General features: G+C 42.7%; 1 protein-coding gene across 3 annotated transcripts in view; it reads right to left on the bottom strand.

Annotated features, from left to right (window-relative positions):
• The window catches only part of UGGT1 (UDP-glucose glycoprotein glucosyltransferase 1), a 156,235-nt gene that overhangs the window by 117,952 nt on the left and 12,130 nt on the right, over positions 1-26,153 (bottom strand). For all 3 annotated transcript variants that reach the window (XM_077488664.1, XM_077488666.1, XM_077488665.1), the window contains exons 3-10: positions 25,428-25,501; positions 15,299-15,429; positions 13,138-13,250; positions 12,829-13,003; positions 8,026-8,122; positions 4,953-5,028; positions 2,895-2,995; positions 1,306-1,405 (exon numbers count right to left, since the gene is read on the bottom strand). In XM_077488664.1, the coding sequence (XP_077344790.1) occupies positions 1,306-1,405; positions 2,895-2,995; positions 4,953-5,028; positions 8,026-8,122; positions 12,829-13,003; positions 13,138-13,250; positions 15,299-15,429; positions 25,428-25,501 (867 nt within the window). The remainder of the gene's footprint in view (positions 1-1,305; positions 1,406-2,894; positions 2,996-4,952; positions 5,029-8,025; positions 8,123-12,828; positions 13,004-13,137; positions 13,251-15,298; positions 15,430-25,427; positions 25,502-26,153) is intronic.

Raw genomic sequence — 26,153 nt, 5'->3', positions numbered from 1 at the left:
TTTTACATCAACCTGCTCACGCCTGGGGCGACCGCCCGCGCCTACCGACTTAAGGCTAGATGGGAGGCCGACGTGGGGGTTATCGAGGACGCGGACTGGGAAACTGCACTTGACGCCCCTAAGCTGGTCTCCCCTAAACTCTCTGACAGACTTACACACCTGTACATGCTACATAGGTCGTACCTGACCCCTGGGCGGCTGTCCAAGTTTAGACCTGGCTATGATCCAACATGTCCTAAATGTGGCGATCCCCAGGCCACGTTCTACCATCTCCTTTGGTCCTGTCCTGAGTTGCAGGTTTACTGGAAGCAAATTGTTGACTTCCTCCACGACCAAATGGGCTCCCCTCTGACGCTATGCCCCCGCCAATGTTTGCTGGGGATTCTCCTCGTATCCGAGGAGGCAAGGATTCCGACTGTTTTCCTACAGGAGACCTTATACCTAGCCAGACTGCAGATAGCCCGCACCTGGTTGCGCTCAGCGCCCCCCACCGCCCGACAATGGAAGTCGGCTGTCAATGCCACTCTCCCCTATAAAAAACTGCTGTATATGCATAGAGGCTGCCCGGGCAAGTTTGCCAAGCTGTGGGATAAATGGATGGGGGATTCAGATACATGTACCGACTAGTGTAGTTTGTGGTCTGTACGCCTCTTTACACCTACTCGGGTTCGGCCCGGCGAGTCTGGCTGTCTCCGTGGTTGTAGGTGGGCTCTTCGCCCTCATAATAATGGCTTCCTGCTTCTCCCTGCGAATTACTTTGCGTAGGATGTACTATGGCTCGGCATATGACTCCCAACCTCGGAGTTCCTCTTTCCCCCCCATTTCTGAACACACCGCAATGCCCCTTGCTTTTTATGTAATGTGCAACCTGTAAACAAAGAACCCCCCCCTCCTCGTTTTTTTCAGCCTGTGGTATTGTTAGCAGCTGTTTTCTATCCGTATATTTGGTGCATGTTGCACCCCATATGTGTTACTGCTATCCTATGTATTTTGTATGCTCAATAAACGTTCCTTTTTCAAAAAAAAAAAAAAAAACATTTACTCTATTAGATTGCAAGCTCTTCTGAGCAGGGCCCTCTTAATCCTCTTGTATTTTTATTGTATTATAACTGTATTGTCTCTCTTTTATATTGTAAAGTGCTGCGTAAACTGTTGGCGCTATATAAATCCTGTGTAGTAATAATAATACTAGAAAATATCATCCGGAATCTGACTGCTTGCAAAGGGTGCTTTCCTTTCCTTCAATCCAGTTAATCTGGACCAGAAAAACGAAATCACAACAAACAGAATTACAAACAGTGTTACCTGGCCTTAGTAGGAAAATTCTGGCTCAAATCTTTCATCATCATCAGAGCTTCAGAGGAGGGAGCAGCCAGGATACGAGCCGCAGTCTGAAAGCTCAGATCTTAATGGGAATAAGAAAAATATACATATTTATATGAAAAGAAAAACACATGATGGTAAGTATTTTACTACAGTGACCATAATGACTTGGAAAACCAAACAGAGTAAATAAGAATCTTAAGACTGAACTCCAGGCAGAAGTACAAATTTGGGAGCTGTTCACCTGCAGCCAGTCCTGATATATGTACAGCCATAACTGACAGCGGAGGAGGAATGGAGACCTGATATTTCTTTACAGCCATTTAGCACTACACCCAAGTCACCTCCCCGCACCCACTATACGTCTGGACAGTGAAAAAAAAAAATAACCACACAGTTATACAGGTACATAGTTGGTAAGGTTAAATAAAGACACCAGTCCATCCTGAGTGAGTGTCTACCATTGTCCCTATCCCTGTACATTGCACACTCAGATCAGTCCTTACCCTCAAGAAGCCCACAATCCAAGGTCCACATTCATATACTAGGGCCAATTTTGAACAGAAGCCAATTAACCTACCTGCATGTCTTTGGAGTCTGGGGGGAAACCAGAGTGCCTGGAGGAAACCCACACAGGCACAGGGAGAACATGCAAACTCCAGGCAGGTAGTGTTGTGGTTGGAATTAGAACCAGTGACCCTTTTTACTGCAAGGCAAAAGTGCTAACCACTACACCACTGTGCCGAGAAGAACATCAAGTGTGTGGATGGGGGAATCAAATCAGATTTTTTTTCATTCAACCCACTGGTTAAATGAAAACGCTGTATCATCTGTATAATTTGCCTAAGTGCCAAAAGCAAAAACTACATTTAAAGTAGAACTATAGGGACATTTTTTTTTTCATTTTGGATAGAGTAAGGGAGGGTTATAACACCTGTCAGATTGCAGAGATTTCCCTTCACTTCCTGTCCCATAGTGAAACAGGAAGTGAGAGGAAATCCCTGCAAATTAAGGGAATTGCTCGGGGAACCCCAGGTCACCACAGCTAGTGTCCCCATTAGAAGATTTCCCCTCTATTACTTTTTTGGGGGCAACCCAAAATTTGGGATTTTCTTTTGCTTTCACTTTCAATGATAATGGTAAACAGGACAAATAGAAAGGATGAATCTCCCTAATGGGCGCAGACAGCAATAAAAACGGACAAGTGTTCAACTTTATGCATCGTATTGTTTTGCCTACGTGTATAAAGAACTCGTCTGAAATCAGACTACAATACTGGCTTTCTGTGAATAGGTTTACGCTAAACAGAATTTATAATATTCTTTCAAATATTTAATTTTTCTGGATTGTCTGACCCCTTGCTCTTCAGTGGATTGGATGATAAAATAAAATGGGTGTAAGAGGAGTGGGTGCATATGGGCATATATGAAAAACTAGCTAGATTTGGGGGTTTAGGCACAAAAGTAGAGTGGGTATTTAGGAGAATTACCCAAGTTATACCAGTGGATACATATACGGATTCAGAAATTTTAACATATAAGACCCAATAATTTCAGTGCTTCTAGACATACCTTGTAACTCCCAGACTTTCAAAGGTGACATTTCATTGGTGCTTTCCACCAAATGTTTCCTCAGCTCTTTTAGCTGCTCTTTAAGCTCTGGGTATAGCTGTCTGTAAAAAAAAAAAAAAAAAAAAAGTTTATTACCTGCACTTAAGAAAGGATACTGGACTCCAGATGAACATGACTAATTATGATCTTTATGATCGAATATAAAAGTCAGACAAAGCAGTTTATATAAAAGAACCACTTATCCAAGTTACATCTTTTAAAGCTGAACTCCAGGATAAGCAAATATTGTCTAAAATAGAGAAAGGCATGTGTATTCTTACTTAAAACTTGGTGTGGTTTGTGTGTTTCTTCTAGATCTATGCAATAAGGCTTTGCACAAGTTTCCTGTAATAAAGACCAGTCACTGCTGCTCTCTCTCCTTGCGCACGGTTCTGGGCATGTTTCCACCCACTTCAGTGGTCTTCTGCAGGCAGCCTATAGTGGGTGAAGCCTGCTGGGTCCCTCCCACAGCTCTTCTCTCTGCAAAGGTGTTGTACTGCCAAGTGAGGATGTCTCTGCTACTTAAAAAGGAGTTCCAGTCATTTTTGTGCTTATTAAAAGTCAGCAACTACAAAAACAGGATCTGCTGACTTTTAATAAACACAAACTCACCTGTCCCATGATCCAGCGGTGCACTCATCTCTGCAGTTTTCTCCCTCTGTCTTCCCTCAGCAGTGACGACATCTCTACTATGGGTGCCTGACTGTGACAGCTTGCGGCTTTACAGCCCTGTGCCCACTGCGCATGCGTAAGTGGCGTTGCGCTCTGTGACTGGTCCCAAAGTCTTCTAGGAAATGTCATGTGTCCCAGAAGACTTCGGGAGGGAGGTGACTGGAACAGAAGTGGCAGTGGGTACCCCCCAAAATCGGGTACCCGCTAACCCCCCTCTTCCCCAAAAGCTCTGTTTCACAAACAGGAGCTGGGGAGGAGGCCTTAAAGCAGAAATTTCACTTTTGGGTGGAACTCCACTTTAATATCTGGGTTTACAAAGGCATTTTCTGCACACAGAGTGGATTTAAATATTTGTGGCTATTGAAGAATATATTTCAATTAAAATTGTCTGGAGTTCAGCTTTAAAGGAAAGAAGCTACAATTTGTGGGCTGCCACTGCAGATCTCTCCACACAAAAATGCCATTTTCCTAGCTGCTTTGTTGATCCCTATGATTTAAGGGTCAGTTCACACCACATTCAGTCCAGTGCGTTTTTTTCTGCGCCAACGCATGGACAGTAGGTTATATGGTTTCCAATGGCATAGTTCACACCAGTTTGGTCAGTTCCAGGGCATTCGAGTTCCAGGAAAAAAAAAAGTAGAACATGCTGCACTTTCCCTGCACCGGAATGCACTTGAATGCAAAAAAATGCATCGGACCCCAGTACAGTGGGGAAAAAAAAACGCTTCTGGAATGCATTCAGAAATGCATCAAAAGTGCACTGGAACGCATCAAAAACGTGCATCCAGAAAAGTATCCAGAATGGATCTGGAGGATGTTTTTGTCTTGTGAACTGGCTCTAATAGTTTGAGTTAGTGATCCTAAAGTAGAACTATAGGCAAAACCTTTTTTTTTCAGTTTGGATATAGAAGGGAAGGTTATAAACCCTGTCAGATTTTTTTTCCATCCTCTGTGTCCGATTGCGGAGATTACCCTTCACTTGCTGTCCCATAGCCAAACAGGAAGTGAGAGGAAATCCCTGCAAATTAAGGGAATTCCTTGGGGACCCCAGATCACCAGAACTGGTATTCCTATTGGAAGATTTCCCCTCTATTACTTTTCTGGGGACAACCCAAAATTTGGGATCAATTTGGGAAACTGATGTGTGTTCTAACCCCTCCAAAACTAAAAAGAAAGTTTTGCCTTTAGTTATACTTTTAAACTATGTAGATGAGGAGTTCTGGCATTGACAATCAAAATACTGAAGCCAAAGAAAAAGAAAGTCAGCAATAGCCCCTTACCTATTTCTTATCTATTCCATATTTCATTCTAACACTTATGTATAGACTGTACTCTTCGTTCACTTACCTGAGCTTTCCAAACAGAAACCCTTGAACTTCATCCGTGGTATCATCACTTACCACTGTGGCATTTACCCCATCCCCTAAAAGAAATTTATGAGAATTATGATAACTTCTCTAAGGAATCTAAAATATAAAATTATTTTTAAAATGCATGCAAAGAGAGAGAACTTGACGACAGACAAAGTTGCGGAAAATCCTTGACAATTTCCCAGTGAACACAGCACTAGGTCCTCTTCAAATCTCCGTTGTGGTTTGCTAATAAATGGAAATTTATTTTCTGTTTGTGCTGGCTGTAACTCCACCCCAGGCTGAAGACCAATTTACGGCACTCCTACAGGAGAAACACAGCCAGCACTGAAGCCATCACCTTTCTTCCTTCTGAAGCCCTCCATCTAATCTAGCAGTCCTATGCCTCTTTTGCTCTACCCATCTGCCATGTTCCAGGTAATCAAATGTCTTCCTTGTACTGAATAGACTTTCTTGAATGGAATAGAAAGACTGAGCCCAAACCTGGCCACCAACTATTCTCTTGAGAAAGACCAGAGAAAAAGTCAAGTAGCTGACAGCTTGTGTGAACACTCCTCTGTCGTTCCTGCCCCCTCTCCTATGAATGTCTGTCACTCAGAACCTAACAACCACCTTGTCAAGAATAGCCTTCTTGATACCCTTCAGTCTAGATTTCGTCCTCAACATTCCACAGAAACTGCTCTCCTAAAACTAACAAACGATCTACTAATTGCCAAAACCAATGGACACTATTCTGTACTCCTACTCTTGGACCTTTATGCTGACTTTGAAATGGTTGACCACCCCCTCCTCCAAAAACTCCATGCCGTTGGTCTCCTCCTGTACTCTTCACTGGTTCTCTTCCTACTTATCCAACTGCACCTTTAGCATAACTTACAAATCTACTTCCTTCTCTTCTCTTCCTTTCTCTGTTGGGGTCCCCCAAGGTTCTGTTCTTGGGCCTCTCCTATTTTCAATCCTCCTCCCTGGGACAGGTGATAGCCTCCCATGGCTTCAAATGCCATCTCTACGCTGACAACAATCAATTTCTCTACCCCTTAGCTCATTCCCTCAGTCTCCTCATGTATCACTCATTTACTAACATATTTATCAGTCTGGATGTCACATCACTTCCTCACACTTAATCAATCCAAAACCGAATTTATAATTTTTCCTCCACCATGTGCACTTTCCCTTAATCTCTCTGTCAAAATTGATGGCACAACTATCAGCCCATCCCCACATTGCAAGGTCCTAGGTGTAGTCCTGGACGCTGAACTCCTTTAAGCCCCACGTCCAAGCACTGTCCTAACCTTGCCACCTTTACATAGGCTACCCCCCCCCCCACCTTCAATCCATCATGAATGCTACTGCCAGGCTCATCCACCTCACCAATCGCTCTGTGTCTGCTATTCCTCTCTGCCAATCCCTCCACTGGCTCCCCCTCACCCAACTAATTAAATAAAATAAAAAACAACAACAACTTACAAAGCCATCCACAATTTAGTCCCCAGCTACATCACTAGCCTAATCTCAGAATACCAACCTAATCATTCTCTTCGTTCCTTTCAAGACATCCTGCTCTCTAGCGCCCTCATCATGGTCAGACAACGGTGGGGATGCCCTGCCAGCCACACTAGCTTAATAACCACTGCACTGATTTGAACAGGTCCAAGTACTATTGTGCACTGGGTCCCCTGGGGAATTCAACAAGGAATTTCAACTTGTGGTGATGCTTCTAAAAGCGGGTATGTCAGTCCACTCAAAAGTGATATTTCAGTTTTCAGTAAATGTCTGAAGGCCAATTTACACTGACTTGCGCTAAAATTTATGGTAAATGCATGTACATTTCCATTTAAGTTGTGTTTTAATGCACGCTGACGTCCCTTGACATACATTTTGATGTCTGGTGACATCGTTTTTGGTGGCTGTTGACATGCATGCGCAGCATTATGGTGTGAATAGAACACATTGGAAATTGTTTTTCAGATGTCCTTCCATTGATCTGCGTTTTACATCTGCGCTAAAAATGCAAATGAACGCACTGGTGTGAACTGGCCCAATTCGGGAATGCATCGTTGTAACTGACAATTGCGCGGTCGTGCGACGTGTGTTATAAACAAAAAAATAGCGACAATTTTGAAAAAAATGCATGATTTGCTACTTTTTGCGATAATAAATATCCCCAAAAAAATATTTAAAAAAACATTTTTTTTCCTAAGCGTTTATTGATTGGTTTGCGCAAAAGTTATAGCGTCTACAAAATAGGGGATAGTTTTATGGCATTTTTATTGATAATTTTTTTCTACTAGTAATGGCGGCGATCAGCGATTTTTATCGTGACTGCGATATTATGGCAGACACATCGGACAATTTTGACACATTTTTGGGACCATTGGCATTAATACAGCGATCAATGCTAAAAAATTGCAGGGATTACTGTAAAAATGCAACTGGCAGTGAAGGGGTTAACCATTAGGTATGGTATATCAAGCTGGCAGGCAGTGAGAATTGAGGTTTTGGTGTGTTTTTAGCATTTTCCAGTCTCAAATAAGTAACTAAATAAAATGTTTCCCTTTAAAATCGCTTCTAGACCAAAATGTGCCTAAACGTCGGTAGCCACATTTGGTGCTTGAAATGCCTCTAAGCACAGCTTCTGAACGCATTTTTTTGGGTTCTAAAAAAAAGCCCCTAAACTCAACTGTCTAGAAACTACTATAACTGAACCTGTGTACATGTACTGATAAGATAACATAGAGGAGAGTTCAGGAGCAGTTGAAAAAAATTCCCAACTGCTCCTAAACGTCCATTTACCAGCAGCGGTGTACGTGAGGCTTAAGCTTCTAAGAGCAGAATAAAAAAATGCTAGTCTGCATGAAGCCTAAAAGTTTTTTAGATTTCTGCCACTAAGACATGAGCTCCAAGCAGTGGCACGGTGACTGAAAAAGAATGGGGTTGTGAGCTGGGCATATGTGGCAGAAGAAAATCTGTAGAGCCCGCCAAGGCAGAAGCAATGGTCAGAAGCCTCTCACAGGAAGTATAATAATTTTGTAATCAGACTTCATTGTTACCTTTAACTTGTGTGTCATCTTTAGCTTTATACTCCGTGCTTTTAATGGCCAGCTCCACACCATAACCAGAGAGGAAAACCTTCTCTGCTTCAGGATTCTGTGGAAACAAAAAGTACATTATACATAACATCACAGCTGAAACATGTATGTTCGGATATTGAAACTATAAAGGTTGAGATATAGTGTCAGTAAAGTTCTTTTAAATATACAACATGTCAAATGAATATGGCACAGGCTTTTCAACACATACCGGTTAACATAACAAGATCAGAGAATATTAAAAAATTTAAATCTGTGGATAAAATTTGCCTACAGTAGCTAGGTTTTCCAAGAAGAGTACAAAATGCAGAAGAGGTAAACAATAAGGATGGCAAGAAGAAAAAATGTAAAGAAGGTCCAGAATTTGACCCTTAAAGTATACCTATCAGTATAAATATTTTAAACTGGCTGTGGGGCTACAATTTAAGCACCCCCTTAAGCATACTGTAACACTTGTCATCATTGCCGAGGGCTGGCATGCCTCCTTTCAAGTTTCTTACTGGCCAGCTCACTGATAAGGTGGTCAAACAGTGATGTGCCAACATGAGGATGCAGAAAGTGTTACAAGTCATACATTAGTGTTATATGAGCTGAGTCTCCCAATACCTTAAAAGAAACATCCACAAGGTATGTGCATGCAGTGTCAGGACCCTACATTGCAGCCAGAACAGTGCCTCGCTGATAGCTTGCCATAGATGGGTAGAACTTTGAATGAACATTCTTGGGAAAAGAAGGTGCAAGAAAGTTTGTTTATTTTTCCAATCATTAGTGATCTAAAGGAGCAGGATGGAAATTTTTCTGGAACAAATTTTTAACAGCGTATGTGTAAAGTCCATTCACTCCAAAATAAAAATGTTAAAAGCACGTGATTTTTTTCAAACAACAAACGAATGTTCTGAGAATTTTCTTACAAATTTTCCTAAGGCTTAATGTACACGGGACGTTTTACAACCTCCCCTGAACGATTTAAAGTGGTTGTAAACTCTCACCCCCCCCCCCCCCCCCCCCCCCCACAACTTTGTCCCATGTAAATCAGCATAAAAAACCCTAATGAACACTGCTTGTAGATATCTCCTTACTTGCTTAGTATTGTTGTAATCCTTTTTGTTCTTTAGAATGACATCACTGAGCATGCCCAGATCTTCCCTGATTTACGGCACACTCTCTATGTGCTTATATATCTGTTATCAGGACTTCCTACGGCACAACACTGAAATCCCAGGAGGCTGCAGAATCATTCAGAGCTTCCTCCTACACACCAGGTGACATCACATGCAGTGTAAACCTGGCCATTACTGCAGTCTTATCAGCTGAAGCTGATAAGACTGACACAGGTAAATATTAAACAATCAGCACAAGTAAATACTATGAAATAAAACAAATCAGCTATGAACAGGGAAGCAGGGTTGCCATAGAAACGTTTGATTGAGAAGGAGGCTTGGTTAACAGTACAGGAAGTGCTCAATGTAAGGGCGGAAATGCACTCTACTGTGGACTCAGAAAACAATACTTAAGATGGCGCTGCCTAACCCCTGGAAACAAGTTTTTTAAAGTTTCTTTAACCACTTGACCACTGGGCACTTAAACACCCTTAATAACCAGACCAATTTTCAGCTTTCGGTGCTCTCACATTTTGAATGACAATTACTCAGTCATGCAACAATGGACCTATATGAAATTTTTGTCCTTTTTTTCACACAAATGGAGCTTACTTTTGGTGGTATTTAATCACCGCTGGGTTTTTTATTTTTTGTGCTATAAAAGAAAAAAGACCGAAAATTTTGTAAAAAAAATTAATTTTTCTTCGTTTCTGTTATAAAATTTAGCAGATTAGTAATTTTTTCTTCATAAATTTTGGCCAAAATTTAGACCACTACATATCTTTGGTAAAAATAAGTACAAATTGGTGGATATTATTTGGTCTTTGTGAAAGTTATAGAGTCCACAAGCTATGGTGCCAATATCTGAAAATTGATCACACCTGAAGTACTGACGGCCTATTTCAATTCTTGAGACCCTAACATGCCAGAAAAGTACAAATACCCCCCAAATGACCCCTTTTTGGAAAGAAGACATTCCAAGGTATTTAGTAAGAGGCATGATGAGTTTTTTGAAGTTGTCATTTTTTCCCACAATTCTTTGCAAAATCAAGATTTTTTTTACTTTGTTTTTTTTTTTCACAAAATTGTCATATTATCAGTTTATTTCTCACACAGCATATGCATACCACAAATTACACCCCAAAACACATTCTGCTATTACTCCCGAGTACGGCGATACCACATGTGTGAGACTTTTACACAGTGTGGCCACATACAGAGGCCCAACATGCATGGAGCGCCATCAGGCGTTCTGGAGCACCCAGGACAATTCTGACATTTCTCTCCTACATGTAAAAATCATCATTTATTTGCTAGAAAATTACATCGAATCCCAAAACATTATATATGTTTTTTTAGCAAACACCCTGGAGAATACAATGGTGGTCGTTGCAACTTTTTATCTCTTTATCTTTTTGGGCTAACAGTAAAGTTAGCCCAATTTTTGCATAATGTGAAAGATGAAGTTACACCGAGTAAATCGATACCTAACATGTCACTCTTCAAAATTGCACAGGCTCGTGGAATGGCGCCAAACGTCGCTACTTAAAAATCCCCATAGGCGACGATTTAATTTTTTTTTACTGGTTATATGTTTTGAGTTACAGAGGAGGTCTAGGGCTAGAATTATTGCTCTCGCTCTAACGTTCGCAGCGATACCTCACATGTGTGGTTTGAACACCGCTTTCATATGTGGGCGGGACTTACGTATGCGTTCGCTTCTGCATGCGAGCACATGGGGACAGGGGCACTTTAAAAAAAAAAAAAAAATGTTATTGCTCATTTTACTTTATTTATTTTAGTTTGACATTTTTTTCCCCAAAAATAATTTTTTTGATCACTTTTATTCCTATTACAAGGAATGTAAACATCCCTTGTAATAGGAATATGGCATGACAGGTTCTCTTTACAGTGAGATATGGGGTCAATAAGACCCCGCATCTCACCTCTAAGCTGGGAAGCCTAAAAAAAAAAAAAAAAAAAAAAAGATTCTGGATTTGATCGTATTGGCGAGTCGGTAGAAGCACCGGAGGGCGGCAGGAGGGGGGGGTGTCTATGGCTGGGTATTGCAGGGCATCACCGACTATGGCTGGGTATCTCAGAGTATGGCTGGGTATCTCAGAGTATGGCGTTGCAGAGTATTGCGTTGCAGAGCATTGCAGGATATTGGAGGGTGTTGCAGAGCATTGCAGAGTGTTGCACGGTATTGGCGGGTGTTGCAGAGCATTGCAGAGTGTTGCAGGGTATTGGTGGGTGTTGCAGAGCATTGCAGAGTGTTGCAGAGCATTGCAGAGTGTTGCAGGGTATTGGCGGGTGTTGCAGAGCGTTGCAGGGTATTGCAGAGTATTGCAGGGTATTGCAGAGTATTGCAGGGTATTGCAGGGTATTGCAGAGTAATGGCAGGGTATTGCAGCGTATTTGCAGGGAATTGAGGGGTTAATTTTCGGTGAGCAGCGATGTGGGCACTGCAGATGCAGCCCACATCGCTGCTGACACCGATCTCTTCCCCCTCCGCTGTTCCGATCGGTACAGAGAGGGGGAGGGAGGAACCGGTGTCATAACATGAAGCCGGTTTGTTTACAAGTGATCACTCCGTCATTTGACGGAGTGATCACGTGGTAAACGGCCGCTATGAGCGGCCGTTTACCGTGATCCGTGCGGTCCCGGCACCCGGCGGTCACGGATGCTCTCGAGTGCGAGCCCCGGGGGGCGCGCGAGAGCGGAATTCTGGGAGGACATCATATGACGGCCTCCCAGAGTTAAGAAACCACCCTGTAGCCGTCATTCGGCTATAGGGCGGTTATTAAGTGGTTAATCAGTAAGTAATATGCGATTTGGGCTGGATTACAGTGGCTATAGTTTGATAATTACTTATTATAATGGACTAAATTAAAAGAAGCATCAGAGTGGGAGAGTTTACTTCCTCTTTAACTTGACAGATAAAAAACAACGTTTAAAAATGTCAGTTTTACCGCGTTTACATGCCGCGTTTGCGTTTAGAAGCATTTTTTTGTGATTTTTCAAATAGTCAAAATTAAAAACGCCTGTAAATGAAATGCGGCTAAACGTGAATTACCGTGTTTACAAGCGGTTACAGGCTTTTGGCGCTTCAAATGCCTTTGAACATCCGTCCCGAACGCATTTTTTTTGCTTTCCAAAAAATGCTTCTAAATTCAACTGCCTAGAAACGACTATAAACGACTATAAATGACCCTGTGTACATGTTCTGATAAGATAACAGAGGAGAGTTCAGGGGCAGCTGAAAAAAATGCCCAACTTCTCCTAAACGTTCGTTTACCAGCAGCACCATGAAGACTTTTTGTTTGAAATGCTATGCACCTATATCCAGCTTTAAGCTTTACCCAAGTTAAAATGAACATTTCTAGGCCCTTAGGCAGGCTATACATTATGTAATTTTATTTCCTTACACCATGTGAAGGATGGGGGAATTCCTCTCGCAGCACTATTGGGTTCCTTTCCCAGCAGCAGAATACAACAATTACTGCTGCCCGGCTATAGCCACCACCGGTGAGCAGGCAAAAATAAACCCGGCAGGCTGGTTGTACTAAAGTTGATCGATGGACTGACTTCAGTAGAACCAGCATGCCCATAGAAGGATCAATAGAAACAACAGGAACTGCAGTGGAGAATAATAGAAACCTACCGCAACATAATGTCTTAGCACATATGAAATGTTCCCTGCTCGAGATTTCTCTGAGAGATGCTGGTGAAACTTGGAAAAGCCTTCAGAGCCAATCTCAGCATATAGTATTACCACTGGGCTCTCGGAAGAGGAACCAGGGTACTGGTGATCTCCCTTGAACAAGAAAGGTTTTGGCCTGGACAAAGAGATAATGGTTAGAAGGTTAATGGTGGTTCACATATGTAAGCAAAGTATTTCAAATATGTTGCATGTCTTTTGTAAATGTATCCCTTGGTATTTAGTCTATATTTATAAAAATAACACGAATACCTTTCCTGAGCTTCACTGAGAAGTGATGGTAGCTCACTAAGGTCACTGGTCTTCTTTCCATGGACCACAATGAAAGCTTTACATCCTGAGGGTGGGGACTCATCAACTGCAATCTGAAATCAAACAATAAATGTGCACAGAAATACAGTTATTTACAGAAAATGTGCCTGTAATCAAAGAATGTGATAACCTTTAATATTTTAAATTAAAGTGATCCTTGCTATTCCAACATAAATATTGTTGTTTATTGCTCCTTCTCTTATGCCGCATCTCATCAGTCCCAAGATATAAAAGTTATAAAATGTATAAAAAATTCACTTTATCTTTCGAAGACAGATATGCAGCACTGCAGAGTGTGCTTTTTACATCTGCCCGGATACAATGACATTGTTCACTTTTTGACTGGCAGGATTTTTTTTTTCTAATGACTGACAAGCTCGCTGTCAGAGCATAGCACAGTTCCATGTAATGAAGAAGGATGCTGCTTATCTGACAATTTTCTTTCTTTGTCTTTAAGAAAGCCAAATACAGAGTGATGGAACCGTCCCGTTTTTACATGTGAATTGCTGGACTAGACTGGGCTTTGTTGCCATTTTCAATCAGTTTCATGTTCCTCCACTTTTGAACCATAGACTGCTGGTGGGCACAGCCAAGCATGTACTCTGGCTGTCCCACTTACTAAAACTAAGCCCGACAAAGGAAGCCTGGACAGCTACACATTACTGGTAGGTAGTACTACGGTGGATGGAACTTCACTGGAACCACGAACAACACGAAAACACCCCTACACACCTAAGGCTCCGCTCACACCTGAGCAATCCAAATCACAACACGAAAAATAAGCGGGACGCTTGTGTGACGCCATTACTTAATGGCACCCCAATCACGCCGCCATTTTGCCCTGACTGTCGCAATAAATCGTGCTGCAATCGTGGCAAATTGCAACGCTTGTCGCTTAAAAAGAAGTAGAAGTAGAAGAGCGCGCTTTGCAATTTGCCATGATTGCAGCACGATTTATCGCGGCAAAAATCATCGTACAATCATCATACAAGATTGGAATCGCAGGCAGAATTGCAGTAAATCTGCCCGCAATTTGGATCGCTCAGGTGTGAACAGAGCTTAAATGATTAGTTGCAAGGGACAATCTATTCTTATCAAGAGATTACAATAATAGACTACAGCCTGTATGGACCAGAGCAGTTAGCAAAATGGCTTAGGCTACATTTACACTGGTGATTAGGGCCGGTGCAGATAGTAACGGCAGGAATCTGACATTCCTGCTGCAGCCATGGGCTCTGTTCACTATAATGAAAGGTTGCTGGTAGCCACAGGTATTGGCGACTCTCTGCACAGCCAGCGATTACCTGCGGTGATCACACACAAAGTGCATCCAGCAGTGATTACAGCAGGCAATTGCTAGCTGTGCAGAGAGTCGCAAATAGATGCACCAACGGTGACCTGTCATTATAGTGAGTGGGGCCAGTGGCCCCAATTAGCTACTGAGACCCAGTGAAAGGAACTGCCGCTCAATTCACACTGGCCTTAATAGCCATGTGAATGTAGCCTTAAAGCAGAACTTATTTTTCTCCCTGCCCACTCCTTCCCTCCACGAAGTCCCTACCATTATTTTTCAAATTGCTCAATACATACCTTAATCCAGAAATCTGAAATTCTCCACTGGCAGCAGGTGGCCCTTCTAACTGGACTGAGCTATATTCACATCCAGAAGCCCATGATGCGTGACAATGCCCCAGAGGTGTGTCATTGACAACCTTGGCTCACAGGAAGTGGGTGGAATGATGCTGCCCATTATACAACCTGGAACAGAAACTGCAGCTGGCTCTGGCTCTGGCTGAGTGATCCCTACGGGACTTTTTTTTATTTTTTTTCCTAAGTGGGGAGATGTGCTTTACGATAGAATTATAAAAAAAAAAAAAAACAGAGTTCTATTTGAAAAAGCAGATAACCCCCTCACTCGCTTTTTCTTACTAAATAGATGAAGAATGAATCTGTGCACTATCACTGAAACAAATGCATATTATTAAAAACACATTGGCTGTATGCAAAAAAAGAAACATCTGCAAGCACTTATAACCTTGATCCAAGCCTAGGAAATTGCTTTCTTTTTGTGACAGACTGGGAAAACTTAGAGTTTACAAACCTGTTGGAATGACTGTACAGTTGCCGAGTATAAGCGAAGAGATAGTGCAAACTTCAGAAGGTTCTGCTGGACTGGAGAAAGGTGGCGGCTGGCAAGAGTCAGTAACAGGTTATAGTTAGCGGAGTCAGAGCCTGCAATAGGACAGAGATTCATTGCATATGGTTAATCCTCACACAAATATTTAGAATGGTTCAAAAATATTTTCCATTATTAGTAACTATAACAGAACATGAACGATTCCAGATCTGGTACATCTTGTTTCCATCTAAACTACAAGACAATTTCAAAAAGAAAAAACGCAAGTATTTATGGGGTTACTATGACTCCAAAAGGACACAAGCTCAATTAAAAAACCCAGAAACTGTGTGTAACCATCTCTCTTCAACATTTCTCCTTCAATAGATTTCATACATTTTTATAAGAAATAGTGCAAAAGTGGTGCAGGACATCCACATCTAAAAAAAAATCACAGTGGGGTTGATTTACTAAAACTGGAGAGTGCAAAATCTGGTGCAGCTGTCCGTGGTTGCCATTCAGCTTCTAACTTCAGCTTATTCAAATGAGCTTTGGCAAAAAACCTGGAAGCTGATTGGTTTCTAGGTAGGGCTACACCAGATTTTGCACTCTCCAGTTTTAGTAAATCAACCCCATTGATATAAAAAGGAGGGGGGGGGGGTGGTGGTAACATACAGTCCATCATATAGGTTATTGGAATATAGCGCATCCAGATACAATCAGGAATGAGGCCTGATGGTCCTGTAATTACATTTAAATAGGGGTGACTCTCCTCAACATTTCAAAAAGTTCAAAATATATCTAAAAAATGTAAATGTGTTTTTAAACGCAGCTGGTGTAAATACTTGAATTTTACCTTATACGAGGGAGTGCTGATAAGTATTGAGCCTTATCCAGAAAAAAATTATAGATAGGAAACTGTCAATTGCAGGGTGGATTGGCCAATTTGTCTATATTCAATGGTGCAAAAATCAACTACCTTTGATTTTAACTCTTTTTCAGGTGCAAAGTGAACTGGTAGCACCTCCAGAAAAATTCAATGTGGAAGAGCATAAGACCATAAACAAGTTCCTGTTTCTCCAAGGTAAAAATGTCACTAACTTTGGGTGACAGTGGCCCTTCATATGCAACAGTCACCGTATTTATCAGCGTATAACATGCACTTTTTTCCCCTTAAAATCAGGGGAATTATATGCTGATCCCACCGATCCCCCACGGATCTCCGCTGACTGTGAGTGGAGCGGAGCGATCACCGTGAGATACACATAGCCAAGTGTACTCGGCTCTTCTCGATTCCGCTCACAGTCACGCCCAGTCCCGCCATTGGACCTGCGTTATGTCCAACATAGGGCGGGACTGGGCGTGACTGTGAGCGGAGCCGAGAAGATCCGAGTACACTTGGCTATGTGCATCTCGGCTCCGCCCAGTCCCTGCGATCTAGTTGGCGTTCGCTCCGCTCCGGCGAGTTTCGGAGGCGCCAATTTTAAATTCAGCCAAGCGATGGCTGCACTGGGGACAAGACTGCACTGGAGACCAAGGCTGCACTGGGGACCAAGGCTGCACTGGGGACCAAGGCTGCACTGGGGACCAAGGCTGCAATGGACACTGATAAGGCTGCATTGATGGGCATTTAAATGTAAGTTTTTTTTTTCCTTAAACTTCCCTCCTAAATACTTTTTTTCCTTAAAATTCCCTCCTAAACTTGGGGTGCGTGTTATACGCCGATAAATACGGTACACGTTGGGTTGTCAATTTTAAAGCGAGCCATTTTGGTGTTGAATGTGAGAAACCCAGTGGAAGGCCTGTTTCTGTCTCTGTGCCTGCAAATGTGAAAGCCATCCATGACATGATCATGGATGACCAAATATCAGCTATAAGTATTGCAACCTATATGGAAATATCACGTGAGAGATTGGTGCCATTATCCACAACGACTTGGAAATGAGAAAGCTTGCAGCAAAGCGGATACCAAAATGTTTAACAAACGAACAAAAGAGGAAACGTGTGGAGACATCGGTGGCTGTTTTGGAACATTGTGCAAGAAATTAATCAGATTTCCTGGACAAACTGGTAACTGTTGATGAGACATGGATCTACTGTTATGATCCTGACACAAAGGAACAGTCTAAGGAATGGAGGCAGAAGGCCAAAGAAGTTCTGTGTGCAAAGGTCAGTGCAGAAGCAAATGACAACAGTTTTTTAGGATAAGGGGGAGAAGGGAGGTTTGCTCGTAGACTACCTCCAAAAGGGTTCAACCATCAATGCAACAAATTACTGTGCTTTATTAACGAGGTTGAGCTAAAATATCAAGGAAAAACATTGTGGAAAGCTCTCCAAAGGTGTCATCCTGTTGCATGACAACGTCTCGTCACACACTGCAGGTGAAACAAACAATGGCAAAACTGACCTCCTTAGGCTTTCAAGTGATGCCCCATCCACTCTATTCACCCGACCTGGCCCCTCCTATCATCTGTTCCCCAATCTCATAAAACACCTAAAGGGACAACGATTTGGGAGTGTTCCGGAGGCAACTAATGCTGCAAATGTTACACCAGCAGTCGGAAGAATTTTATTTGCAGGGACTTAAGAAGCTGGAGTACAGATGTCACAAGTGCATTAACTTACTGGGGGAATATGTGGCATAGTGTGGCAGTTACAGCTTGCTAGCTCAATTTTTTCTGGGTAAGGCTCAATACTAGCACCCCCTCGTATTTGCCTTCTGTAACCCTCTGTAGAGCAGAACGCAGACTAGGAGAGGCAGTACTAGGAGCCATTTGGGTATGATGCAGCACCCATTTTCTAAACAAGAACATGCTAACAGGAGGACAAAGCAATGTGGGCATAGCTATGTGCACGGGAGCCTTGGCTGTCCAGGGACTCTCCCTCCTCATTGGCTGAGACAGCAGTAGGCGCCATTGGCTCCTGCTGCTGTCAAAAGTCAGTGAGCCCAAAAGGAGAGTGGGGTGGGGTCGATCTGAATGGACACATAGCAAGCTGCTTGCAGAGGGAGCACTTGGCGGGAAGAGGCATACCCACATTCCCACAGAACAAGGCTGAGGCTGTCAATCTGATGGAGATCCCACCCCTATCACCAATTTTCTCTCAGTGTCTTAATTGAGACACGTACACACTATAGAGAGATATGCTTTGTTCATATTTCATGTCTGAGGTTTACTACCGCTTTAAGAAAAAGACACCCATAAGCCAGTGGAGTCCAGCATTGTATTCCTCACAGCCAAGTCTTCACTGAGCTTCGGCTCTCCAGTGGCACCATGCTGGATATGGGAGCCAAGGAACCAGCTGTAAGACTTCAAGAAGTCATAACTGGGTAGCTATTGTGCATGCACAAGCCACAGCAGTGCTGTGATACTGCAGCTGTCCCAGGAGGTAACGGGCAGGAGAAGTTGGGCCAAGCTGATATCATTTCTGCCTAGGCAAGTATTAAGAAAGTGGGAGCGGGTACCCATCACAAAAAGGTACCCACTCCATGAAGAAAAAAAAACAAGTTAGGAGGTGGGGAAGAGAGGAGAGAGATGAGCAATACTTAAATTTTAAGTGATGGTCCACTTCAAGAGATGGGTGCATAATTAACTGGTTATATTTAGAGATCTTCTTTTACAAAAGGATTCTTCTTTAACCACTTGCCAACCGCCACTGTGCATGATCACATATATACAGGATTCTGAACTTTCGGGTATCAGTCGCGATTGTGCTGTGCCGCTGTCTCACTCCCGATGTGAATCTAACTACCTAGCGGGAGCTGATCAGCGTGCCCCACGGACCCAATATCCACCAGCACCCGCTGATCGTACTGTACACAGGCAGAACAGCAATCTGACTGTGTAAACCAGGCAGACTGCCGTTCTGCCAGTACAGAAGGCATGGATCCTGTGTTCCTGTAAAGCAAGAACACTGATCCACGCCTTCCACTAGTAAAAGCACCTCCCCCACTACACTGACACTGGCTAGGCACACAGTTAATCCCCTTTGGCCACCCCTGATGTTAACCCCTTCCCAGCCAGTGTCATTAGTACAGTGACAGTGCATATTTTTAGCACTGATCACTGTATTAGTGTCCTCAGTCCTCAAAAAAGTGTCAAAAGTGTCAGTTAGGTATCCGATTTGTCCCACTATAAGACGCTAATCGCCCCCATTACTAGTAGAAAAAAGATAAATAAATAAAAATTCCATAAATATATCCCATAGTTTGTAGGCACTATAACTTTTGTGCAAATTAATCAAAATACACTTATTGGCATTTTTTTTAACCAAAAATATGTAGCAGAATACATATTGGCATAAATTGATAAAGAAATTCGATTTTTTGCATTTTTTTACTGGATATGTTTTGAGCAAAAATAAAAAATATCAAAATTGTCAGTCTTTTTTTTTTTTTTTTTTTTATATATAGCACAAAAAAGGAAAAAAGAAAAATGCAGGAGATGACCCAATACCACCAAAAGAAAACTCTATGTGTGGGAGAAAAAGGCATTCATTTTATCTGGGTACAGTGCCACACGACCGCACAATTGTCAGTTAAAGTACGGTAACTCAGTGCCATATCGCAAAAAAATTGCATGGTCATGGACGGAGGTAAATCTTCCGGAGCTGAAGTGGTTAAATATTTGAAAATTGAGTAGTTCATAAACACATACACAAATGCAGTCAAATATATATATATATATATATATATATATATATATATATATATATATATACACACACACACACATACACACACATACATACATTTGTTTGAGGGAGGCAAACCCCAGAACTCATCAAAGCATGCAAGCAATGTATATGTAATGCTAATGGAATGTATTGGAAGATCCAGGGCCAGAATCCCAGGACACTATTATAAAACTGTCTGACTAAACTGCGATTTTGTGTAACACAAAACTAAAGTTAAGAAAACACAACTCTTTCTGCAGTATAGCACATTCCTCCTGGGGGAGCTGCTGATGTTATAAACAGCTGGATGTATGAACGAAGTTCCTTGCAGAGAAGCGTTTGACACTATGATCTGCACTGCAAAAAGACCTCAAAATAGAATTGCTGCAATAGTAAAAAAAGAATAAGAAAAAGATGTCTATACCAAATCTGGAGAAATTCCGATAGTCAGGAGTCAAGGCTGACAACAAACTTTATTATGGTCATAAAAGAAAGCATATGGTCACTAATTCTTAAGTAAGCAGTAAAATGAATAAAGTAACAACTACTGCAGAAAGCTGATAATGAAAAACTCCTGTTTACAAAGCTTAACTGCTGAAGCTCAAATTACACACACAGCTGAAATAGAAAGGAATGTCTCTCTCCCTCCTTCCCTCCCATCCTGCTCCCTACAGATTTTGAATTGGAGAAAAATAGTCAACGGAAGAAACTATTGTTGCATTTTTGTTTTTTTTGTTAATTTAAAACCAAGTTCCCCATTTGGAGCATGTTACACGTTACATCCATATGTACCATGTTCCAGCACATATTCCCCTCACCCCACTGATTCCCGTGTGACAGCAGACAATGGTTTCTATCTCCGCACCCGCTGTCACATTTCCAAATCGTCATGGTTGTGCAGCCGCTTCATTCATTCACTGAGATCTGTGAAGGGAAAAGCCACTGTGGCAGGCGGCTTGTAGTTCTCAATGAACTGCGAGGGAGCTGATGAGTGACCTTGTACTACATTCACAAGCCATGCAGATTTTACACTGAAAGTCCATAGAGAGGTATGGGCAGAAAGCTGTAGTACTAGTGTGCAAGAGCCTGATGGCACCCATGATCCACCGATAGAGAGTGAAATCTTTTGCAGGATCCTTGGGGAAAATATAAAAACTGCACACTTTATTCTGAAAAACATGGGCATTTCTTTTTTTTCCCCCCAAAGGTGAACATAGCCTTAAAAGCCCTTTCACACTGACAGTGTGGCCGCATTAGTGGTAAAGTGCCGCTGGTTTTGGCGGTGCTTTACTGTCACATTTTAGAGGTACTTTTAACCCCCGCTATCGGCTGAATAAAGGATTAAAAGTGCCAGCAAAGCGCCGCTGCACTTTGCAGGTGCTTTGGTGGTGCTGCTCATTAATATCAATGGGCAGGGACTCTTTAGGAGCAGTGTATACACCGCTCCTAAAGCACCCCAAAGATGCTGCTCGCAGGACTTTTTTTTAACGTCCTGCCAGCGCATCGCCCCAGTGTGAAAGCACTCTGGCTTTCACACTGGGACTGCAGATGAGGCATTTTTCAGGTGCTATTTTTAGCGCTAACGCATCTGAAAAACACCTCCAGTGTGAAGGGGGTCTTAAAGCTGAAATTGAGGCAAACAGCTGAATACAAAATTGAATAACATATTGATTTCTAATTATCTTACCTGCCAAAGGATATGTATTTCTATTTATCCAATCCATCCAAGCTATTCTTGAGTCAACGCAATTAAAAGCACATCCTTACATTTGCTTCACTGGAAACATTGGGGATTTAAGCCATAAATCCAGTTTGACTTAGTAGTGGAACTTCACTCATTTTAGCAACTTACTCTTGCCCACCTCCTCCTCCCTCATACACATCAGGGATATTTGTTTTATTCCTGTGTATCATCTGAGGCTGTTCACTTCACTGGGTATATGGAGGATTTACATCCAATTTAATGTATTCCCTGCATTAAGGTAAAAATGTCCCAGTATTTGTATCACCCCTCACCACTCTGTATACTTACCTGAGTCCTATCTTGATCCAGCGCTGTGCCCATCTGCAGCAGTTCTCTCCCTTCTCTCTGCTCAGAGACAGTAGCAGGGCCGTTGGCTCTTGCTGTTGTTAATCAAAGCCAGCGACATGGGAGCCAAGGGCCGAATCCAGCTGTCTGTGTCAACAGACGCACAAAGTCCTGGATCGAGCCCACAGGTGGGCCTCTATAGAAAGCCACTTTCTATGGGAGCACTCATGCAGGCTCGCTCCCAGGCCTCAGTGTTTGTGACTATTGACACAGGCAGCAGGATTCCATCCCATGTCGCTGGCTTTGAGTAACAGCAGTAGAAGCCAATGGCTCCCAGTGCCTCAGCAAAGCCCAAGAGACCAGGAAGTGAGGGGGGAGGACAGCTGTAGATGGGCACAGCACTGGATCGCATGAGGGTTTATGGGTGGAGAGAGGGGAGATACTAATGCCTAAACATTTTTTTACCTTTATTGCAAGGAATGCATTAAAGCGGGATTCCACCCTAAAGTGGAACCTCCGCTGATCGGATCCCTCCCCCCCTCCGGTGTCACAATTGACACCTTTCAGGGGGGAGGGGGGTGGAGATACCTGTCAAAGACAGGTATTTTCACCCACTTCCGGGCATAGACTCCCGTGCGAGTCTACGCCATTTCCTGCCCTGCCGCGCTGTCTGCTGGGACACACACGGGTCCCAGTGACAGCGCGGAGATTTCCTATTGCGCGGCTCGCGCATGCGCAGTAGGGAACCGGGAAGTGAAGCCGATTCGCTTCACTTCCTGATTCCCTCCCCTAGAATGGGGACTACAGCAGCCGAGAGCCGAGCGATCGATCGGCCTCTGCATCGCTGGAACCCGGGACAGGTGAGTGTCCATTTATTAAAAGTTAGCAGCTGTAGTATTTATAGCTGCTGGCTTTTAATATTTTTTTTTTTGGTGGAATCCCTCTTTAAGGTAAAAAAATGTTTAGGCTTTAAAACTACTTTAAAGTAGTAAATGTTTTTTTTTGTTTTAATAACAAACATGTTATGCTTACCTGCTCTGTGTAATGGAATTGCACAGAGCAGCACCGAACCTCTTTTTTTGGGTCCTCTGCCGACGCTCCTCCCCTCTGGCAAGTGCCCCCATAGAAATCAGCTTTCTATGGGGCACTCATGCAGGCACGCTCCCGAGTCTCGTTGTCTACATCTATTGGTGCAGACAGTGAGACTCAGCCCCACCCCCACTCCCTCTTCACTAGCTATGATTGACAGCAGTGGCTACTGCTGTCTCAGCAAAGCCAGTGAGAGCAGGAAGTTGAGAGGAGAACTGCAGATGTGCACAGCGCTGGATCGAATGAGGGCTCAAGTAAGTAAAAAGGGGGATAAGGGAGGATTCTAATGCCAAAACTTTTTTTATCTTAACGAAAGGAAAGCATTAAGGTAAAAAAAAAAGAGCTTGTATGTTCCAAGTCAAAAGGACTGGATTGGGAAGGTGACAGAAATAATGGAAGCGGAAGAGTGGATCACTGCTAGCACGGGTACATGTGTTTTGATTCTATGTGGGCCCCATGGAGGAGCCACGTGTCTGGGTCGGCTTCAGTTTCCTCTAGTTTGGACACTGCCCTGCTTGCGTTAGTGGATCCTACATTACAACAACTTGTCCAGGCACACCAACAATCCCGATTTCGTACTTTTTTCCTCCTTTTTAACCACTTAAGGACCGATGTGTTGTTTATAAGTTAAAAAGTTTTTTTTTCTAGAGAATTACTTAGAACCCCCAAACAATATACATTTTTTTTCTAACACCCTGGAGAATAAAATGGCGGTCGTTGCAATACTTTCTGTCACAACGTATTTGCGCAGCGCTCTTACAAGCACACTTTAGTTAGAAAAAATACACTTTTTTTAATTAAAAAAATAAGACAACAGTAAAGTTAGCCCAATTTTTTTATATCGTGAAAGATAATGTTACGCCAAGTAGATTGATAACCAACATGTCACGATTCAAAATTGCGCCCACTTGTGGAATGACGACAAACTTTTGCCCTTAAAAATCTCCATAGGCGACATTTAAAAAATTCTACAGGTTGAATGTTTTGCGTTATTGAGGAGGTCTAGGGCTAGAATTATTGCTCTCGCTCTACCAATTGCGGCAATACCTCACATGTGTGGTTTGAACACGGTTTTCATATGCAGGCGCTACTCACGTATGCATTCACTTCTGCATGCGAGCTTGGCGGGACGGGGCGCGTTTAAAAAAAAAAAAAGTTTTTTTCCTTATTTATTTTACCTTTTATTTTTAGACTATTTAAAAAAAAAAATGGTGTCACTTTTATTCCTATTACAATGAATGTAAACATCCCTTGTAATAGAAAAAAAAGCATGACAGGGCCTCTTAAATATGAGATCTGGGGTCAAAAAGACATCAGATCTCATATTTACACTAAAATGCAATAAAAAAAAAAAAATGTAAAAAATTTTCATTAAATTTTTTATTTTTTTTTAAAAAGGGCCCTTTAAGAGCTATGGGCATAAGTGACGTGTCATGGAGGCGGGTGGGGGCCAACTTCCCCTCACTTGTCTCCATGCACAGCCACGGGAAGGATTTGATTGCCCCCACCTCTGCAGACGGCTCCGGTAGGAGGGCACCGGATCACGGTGGGGACCCTCTCCCGCCACCAATAAAAGTGATCTCGTGGCAAATCCACCGCAGAGACCACTTTTATCTTGTACCGGACCGCCGGCTGAGCATGGGGATACCAGGGGTTATGGCAGCTAGCTGCTGCCATAACAACGATATCTGTCCTCAAAGTGAGAACGTACATTGGCATGCGGCGGTCTGGAAGTTTATCAGTCCGTGAACCAGGTGTGGTTGACATATTTCGGAACTCCAGCTATATTTTGCGTCCTATATGATTTGAATATAATTTGATAGATATATATTTACACACACAGTTTTTCATGTTGTGCATGGAGAAAGCCAATAGTGACACCCTGATTTAGTTTATAGTACTTTGTATTCTCCTTCCTAGGCAGACCCAAGCTTATCAAACCCCTCCAGAATAGTGTATGCACAGTGTAGTTGAATATAAACTGACATCATGGCATGGGAGCCATTTCTTTTATAAAGCCTAAGAGATATGCTCTGTTTTTTAACTCCATTTAACCAAGCCAAGCCAAGCAAAGAAAATGGGGTTACCAAAGACAAATAGTCTGTGCACTGCAAGTGCAGTTTCTCTAGATCTCATGTGGACATGCAAGGAAAATAAAAAAAAATGCATTTTTGCCTGCACATGATTGGCTGATCAAAATGAATGGAAGACCTGCCGACTTCTGAGCTTCCCCTCAGATCTAGAGCAACTGCACTTCCAAGTGCACTTGTAGTGCACAGTATATTTGCCTTTAGTAAATTAACCTCAATGTACGTGGCTTACCTTGATCTTGTATTTGCTGGTTTTCATCCACAAAGTTCCAGAACTGATCCCTCCCTTCATCCGCAAGGAATTCACTGTAGGAATAAACGAGAAGGAAATGTTTAAGAATCTGCTGGTACCAAGAACAACTGAATTATTTTGATAACATTTAAGGCCCAATTTATTATGCAGCTGTTTGGCCTTAGCACTGCTCTCCAAATAAACAATTTTGTGCTTTAAAGCGGTTGTAAACCCTTAAAACCCACTTTAACCTACAGGTAAGCCTAGATTAAGGCTTACCTGTAGGTCCAAGAAATATCACTTAAACCTACACGGTTTAGGAGATATTTACAAAAGGGCAGGCACCACTGTCTAGGGCGCATGCGCCCTAGACAGTGGCACGCAGGCGCACTGAGTATGCTGCTTCTAATGGCGATATGCCGTTAGTGGCGGCTGCCGTGCACATGCGCGGGAGTGACGTCATCACTGCTCCGGCCCTGTGAGTGGCCGGAGCAGGGATACCCAGAAGAAGATGGACACTCCGTGCTACAGGGGACAGCTGTGACATCGCTGGCTCCTGTGTCAGGTAAGTGACACATAATGGATGCATAGTAGCCCATTATGCTTTACCTTTGCAGGGAGACAATGAGGAAGTAAACCCATCAGGGTTTACTTCCTCTTTTAGATCCCAAAACAAGTATAGCTCCATTCACAAAAAATTAGGAAAAAGAAAAGTTCTGGGGGAAG

Source organism: Lithobates pipiens, unplaced genomic scaffold (assembly GCF_037356315.1).
Source record: "Lithobates pipiens isolate NorthernLeopardFrog02 unplaced genomic scaffold, aLitPip1_a1.2 Scaffold_18, whole genome shotgun sequence".
Taxonomy (NCBI): Eukaryota; Metazoa; Chordata; class Amphibia; order Anura; family Ranidae; genus Lithobates; species Lithobates pipiens.
This window is presented reverse-complemented; position numbering and strand designations above follow the sequence as displayed.